This window comes from Camellia sinensis, chromosome 7, assembly GCF_055761805.1.
Source record: "Camellia sinensis isolate YWXY chromosome 7, ASM5576180v1, whole genome shotgun sequence".
Taxonomy (NCBI): Eukaryota; Viridiplantae; Streptophyta; class Magnoliopsida; order Ericales; family Theaceae; genus Camellia; species Camellia sinensis.
Window position 1 is genome coordinate 98,958,557 of NC_138967.1, and position 6,086 is coordinate 98,964,642.

Sequence of the window (6,086 nt, forward strand, 5' to 3'; positions counted from 1 at the left end):
AATACAACAATCATGGCTCTTTAAAGGAAAACCGAAATAAATTCCCATACTTGCATTACATGATACAAATAGTTCTCATGCGATAATACATTCAGTTCAAAACAAAATAAAACAAACAAATAGATACCCTCAAGGGTTTACAAGTTTCCAAGGCCTAAGCCCGGTTACACAAAACGGTTTTTCAAACCCACACAAATACAACCCTTGGCTTACAAAACAGAGTCACACAAAATGAGAGCATTGTACTCCCAACACACACACTTCCATGCCCCTAGTTGGGTGGAATCACCACATCTTTTCCTGTACAAAAATCCCGTAGGGTGAGCATAAAGCCCAGTAGGAAATTCTTAACAAAGTATATACATTTTATACAAGTCTCAAGAGATGAAATGTACATGTCATGCTATGCCATTTTTAAAAGTAATTCACATCTTTATCTTTTGAAAACCATCATGCTCAATGATGTTATGTAATTTCAATAGCTCAAAACTTAACAATTTATTTCAAGGGCGGTAAATATGGCTCTGGTAATCTCTAGGTACGTGTCTGCAAGTAGTCTATACAAGTATTACCAATTTGTCATTTTTACCGATATTAACCGGAAGGCTCGACACCTATCTGTGTAGGTTTTCGGTCTTTCACCTCGGACACTTAGGCCAACTTATCAATTTCATCTATACACCTTTCAAGACTTACCATCGTACTTACCCCAAAATCATTTCATGAAAACCTGTTTTCAACATTTTTTTCTCAATGCAAGGTTTTCAAATCAACGTTCAAAGCTCAACATAATAAATGAATTGATATGCCTATGAAATGATTAAATGCAGTATAACATTTCTTCCATTTTCAATACTTCCGCACAATAATTCCATTGTGAACAATTCTCCCATTTCTCTTTTCAAAACAATAATATCACAAGATGAATATATAAACTTAGATTTCCAATCCATCCAAGAAATAACATAGTTTCCACATTTAGGGCATTTTCAATAATTTAGTCATTTCAAGACTACAACAACATTCTGAATAATAACTTCACAAATCAAACTCTTCATATTTCATGAAACTCGTCATTTGTATAAATACAAATCAAGCTTTTCCAAAACATTCCTTCATTTTAATCTCCAACAAAAATATGGCTATTTTATTTATAAAATCTCAACATCTTTTTCAAACTCAAACTTCTAGGTTTTCTCATCAAAACCAACCATCTCCAAGGTACTTGAAGGGATCTCCCCAAAAACAACTTTCATCAACCAATATAGTTCAAAACCATAAATTTCTATTTTTAGAAGAAAAAGGGAAGTAAACCAACTTTCAACATCACTCATCTTCTTGCATCGAAAATCAATTTTCAAAACTAATCAAAGGGTGATTTCGAAAATCATCTAGATCCTGCAAAAATATATATAACTCAAAGAAAATCCCTACCTCAAGTTTGAAGAAGAAAAGAGCTGAAACCCCCAAAATTTACGGTGTCGAAACTCTATCTCCATCGCATGCAACGAAGTCCTTGAGAAGTTATACAACATTGATGAAGGAACTATGGCAAAAATCCCAATGGATTTGGAGAAATCAAAGAGAGAAGATGATTTCTAGAGAGAGAAGCTCTAGATTAGGATTTTTGAGAGTTTTAGAGAGAGAGGGGGCTGCAAGAAGTGATATGAAACCCTAATTTTACTGACTGATATAACATGGTCCGCTCGTGCATGAAATGCCCAGTCAGCTCGCCGAAAGAAAAAATGTAAAATGCATTCGAAATTGCTTACAGGAAAGTGTCTTTGATGCTCGAGCGGGGCTTTCCACACTTGAGCGGACCTTGTTATATCAGTCCATAAAATTAGGGTTTCATATCACTTCTTGCAGGCCCCTCTCTCTCTAAAACTCTCCAAAATCCTGATCTAGAGCTTCTCTCTCTAGAAGTCACCTTTTCTCTTTGATTTCTCCAAATCCATTGCGACTTAAGCCTAAGTTCTTCACCAAAGTTGGTCATCACCTCGAGGGCTTCAATCTGTGCGGTGAAGATCGAGTTTCGACACTGTTGATTTTGGCGGTTTGATCTCATTTCTTCTTCAAAACTTGAGGTACGGATTTTCTTTGAGTTATATATATATATATATATATATTTTTGCAAGATCTAGATGGTTTTCGAAATCATCCTTTGATAGCTTCAAAAAAATTATTTTTATTTAAGAAGTTGAGCGATTTTTGAAAGTGGGTTTATCTCTTGTTCTTTTAAAATAATCTTATGGGTTTTGATCTTTGTTGATTGAAGAAAAGATGATTTTCGAGAGTTTTCTTTCAAAAGATTTGAGCTGTGTAGTTTGGTGAGAAAACCTAGAAATTGGGGATTTTAAAAAAAGATTGAAAATCCATGGGTAATATTGTTATATTTATTTTTGTGTGCCAAAATAAATGATGTTTAGAAAATTTCTTATTTATATTTGTATAAATGATTAATTTTGTGGATTATGAGAATTGTTGTTCATTTTAGAAATGGTTATTCAGAATGTTGATATAGTCCTGAAATGACTAAATTGTTGAGAATACTTGAGAAGAGGAAATTGTGTTATCCCTTAGATGAATTGAAATAAAAGTATTTATTCATCTTGTGAAATTGCATTGAAGTGAGAAATGAGAATTTTGATCACAATGGGAATATTGTGTGGGAGTATTGAAAGTGGAAGAAATATTGGATTGTATCATTAATTATTGCATTGGCATATCACTTCATTTGATAATGAAAAACTTTGAAATTTGATTTGAAAACTTGCATTGAGAAAAGAATGTTGAGAAATAAGTTTTCATGAAATGGTTTTGGGGTAAATATGTTGGTAAGTCTTGATAAGTGGTGTAGATGATATTGAATAAGTTGGTCTACGGGTCCGGGGTGAAAGACCAAAAAATCTGCACGGATAGGTGTCGAGCCTTCTGGTTAATACCGGTAAAAAGGACAATTTGGTAGTACTCGTATAGTCTACTTGCAAACACCAGCCTGGGGATTACTAGAGACGTATTTACCGCCCTTGAAATAAATTGTTAAGTTTTGAACAATTGAAATTGCATGACATCATTGAGCATGACGATTTTCAAAAGATAAAAATGTAATTTATCTTCAAAAAGGGCATAGCATGGCATGTGCATTTCATCTCTTGAGACTTGTATAAAATGTATATACTTTGTTAAGAATTTTCTACTGGGCTTTATGCTCACCCTACAGGATTTTTGTGCAGGAAAAGATGTGGTGATTCCATCCAACTAGGGGCGTGGAAGTATGTGTGTTGGGAGTACAATGCTCTCATTTTGCATGACTCTGTTTTGTAAGCCCAGGGCTGTATTTGTGTTAAGTTGAAACTCCATTTTGTGTAACCAAGAATGTTCTTGGATAAATTTGTAAGCCTGTAGGGCACTTATTATTTGTTTGGCTTCCATTTCATACTTGTTATAAATTGCCTGTTTGGGATTAGAACTGGGGCACTGAGATGTGAACAATATGTATTTGGCATTTGGGATTTAATGGAAATGGGCATATGGATTAGTTAGCTATATATATATATATATATATGTGTGTGTGTGTGTGTGTGTGTGTGTGTGTGTGTGTGTGTGTGTTTGTCTATTAGGTGGGTTTTGTTGCATAAATAGATATATCATGTCCAATTTTCGGGGCGTTACAAACGTCATCGCTACATTTCTTAACTATCCATGATTTTGTATCATTAAAAGCTTCTTCCAACTTTTTCTCTGTGAAAGGACAAACAATACGATTCCACTTATTCCTAACTTCTCTCCTTCTTGAAAATTGCTCCATTAGTTTCACCTGTATAGCATCAACAAGACTAGTTGAAAACAAATGTCGTTCATCCCTAATCCATGAATCTAAAGATTCTGCAGCATTTGTGCATATTTCACCATACCTCTTGCCTTGAAATAAGCGTTACACCAACACTCATTAGGCAAATCCTTAAGAAACTTCTCAACACTACGACCACAACGACCCTTAAATTCTTCAAATAGCTCATTAAACAACTCAATAGTAGGAGCATATGCACATCTACTAAAAAGAGTAAGCAAATACTCTTTAGATTCACGACTCTTCACTGACAAATAAGTCTTCAAGTTTGTCTTCAAATGCATTAGACAGAAAGAATGAGAAGAAAACGGAAAGACCTCAGCGAAAGCTTTCAGCAAACTTCCATCCCGATCAATAACAAACGCAATATCCCTTCCCAGAGTCAAAATAACAAATAACTTTGACAGGAACCAATGCCAACTATCATAACTTTCACTATCAACAATGGCAAAACATAACGGATATAAACCTACAAACAAAATATATATACACGTTATCAATAATACTCAATAATCAACACTCTCCAGTAACAAAAATGATAGACTATCACTATTTTAATAATAATAACAAATAGACATAGAATATACCTTGGTTATCGTCTTTTGCCGTAGCAACTAATAAACAACTTTTGTGTCTTCCTTTCAAGAAAGTTCCATCAAGTATTAACACAGGCCGACAATACTTGAAACCATGAATACATGCCTCAAAAGCAAAAAACAAGCATTTGAAATGTCTTCCTTTACTATCAACATCAAATTCCACATAAAAAACACTCCCCGGATTACAATCATCAGCGGCATCAACATACCAACGAAGATCGTCAAATGATGATAAATAGTCACCAAAAACAAGACCCCTTGCTTTTTCAACACCCATCCAAACTCGCCGATAAGAAACTTCTGTTCCATAATAGTCCTTGAAATCACAAACCACCTCATTAACCGATGTCAAAGTCTTATTACGAATATCACTCGAAATTAGCCCACCAATCATACTTGAAGTCATCCTAGCATGTTTAACTATACGAAAAAAAGATCCACAAGTATGAACATCATCAAATTGTTTAATAACAAAAGCTTTACTATAATTTTCCACTCTAGCATGCACGCTCCATAAACATCCCAAATCAGCCCTTCTCTTACAATGAACAGTGACACGATCCTTATCATTCTTAACAAAATCAAAATCAAAACCGGAATGAATAGAATACTTTGACAACGCATCTCGAAATTCAACAACTCCTTGAGCAAACCTTTGTCCCAATCCTTTCATACAATTAACCCACCCATCGGAGAGCAAAGGTTTCCGTTGATTTGAATAAAATGAAGGCAAAAAATCAGTTTCACAAACAACACTACTACTACTACTACTACTAGCTTCACCATCACAAATCATATAACCTTCACCCATAGAACAACACTTTACAAAAACATCAATACGATGAATATCACAAGAAAGTGCAAGTCCAACCATAACCTCCAAATCCTCTTCACTTTGTAGACCACAACAAGAATGCCCAGGCATTGAATATGATATATTCAAAGAACTACCAACTAACTCACTCCACTTTGCACACAATTTATATACTAAATCATTGAAATTAAATCCATCAGTATACTTGATAACCAATGTCACACCTTTAAACTTGCACATAAGAAACAAACAATTCTTCATCACTATAAACAACAATTATATTTCAGCAAACAACTCAAACACCCTAAAACAAAATCAAATACAGTGATAAAATTATCAACCAACTCAAGCACATCCAAAAACCAACACTGATAACTTTAATAGTTAATACCACCAAAGACCAAGAGGAGTGAATAAGGCTTACACTTATTAGACATCGTAACTCGATTTGAATCTTACCATTACATTATGCAACCTTTTCATCTCCTATTCCCATACTCACTAATAAATTTATCAATGTTGAAAAAGTTAATCCAACAACACCCCCAAAATACTCAGTGATAAAATTATCACTGTATAAAATAACAAACCAGCACCTGTGTTCAATCAAGACAATTTTGTAACCAAAAAAAAAGAAAAATCTAAAATTCTTTACATATACATATCTCAAAGCTTTCAATATCATGATCAAAATACAAATTCAATAACAACAACAACAACAAAGTAATAACAACATCACAACAAAATCAAAATCACCAACTGCAGACGTCCCCGAACGTCCCGGGAGGAGATCCCGTTTTGTTCATTTGGGATCACTACA

The 6,086-nt window shown here is 34.2% G+C and overlaps 1 protein-coding gene across 1 annotated transcript; it reads right to left on the reverse strand.

Moving 5' to 3' along the window:
* Window positions 1-3,779: 3,779 nt before the first annotated feature.
* Window positions 3,780-5,527, reverse strand: LOC114286923 (uncharacterized). The gene is made up of 4 exons (XM_082880929.1): window positions 5,254-5,527; window positions 4,441-5,118; window positions 3,918-4,322; window positions 3,780-3,820 (listed from the first exon to the last, which is right to left on the reverse strand). Exons 1-4 carry the CDS (start codon window positions 5,525-5,527, stop codon window positions 3,780-3,782), a joined length of 1,398 nt encoding a protein of 465 aa, XP_082737055.1.
* Window positions 5,528-6,086: the final 559 nt, after the last annotated feature.

Coding starts and splice junctions, on each gene's coding strand:
- LOC114286923 (XM_082880929.1), bottom strand. CDS start 5,527: ATGAAGAATTGTTTGTTTCTTATGTGCAAGTTTAAAGGTGTGACATTG. Junction 5,119..5,253: donor GTGTTGTTCTATGGGTGAAG/GTTATATGATTT, acceptor ATTGTATGAAAG/GATTGGGACAAAGGTTTGCT. Junction 4,323..4,440: donor GGCAAAAGACGATAACCAAG/GTATATTCTATG, acceptor TTTTGTTTGTAG/GTTTATATCCGTTATGTTTT.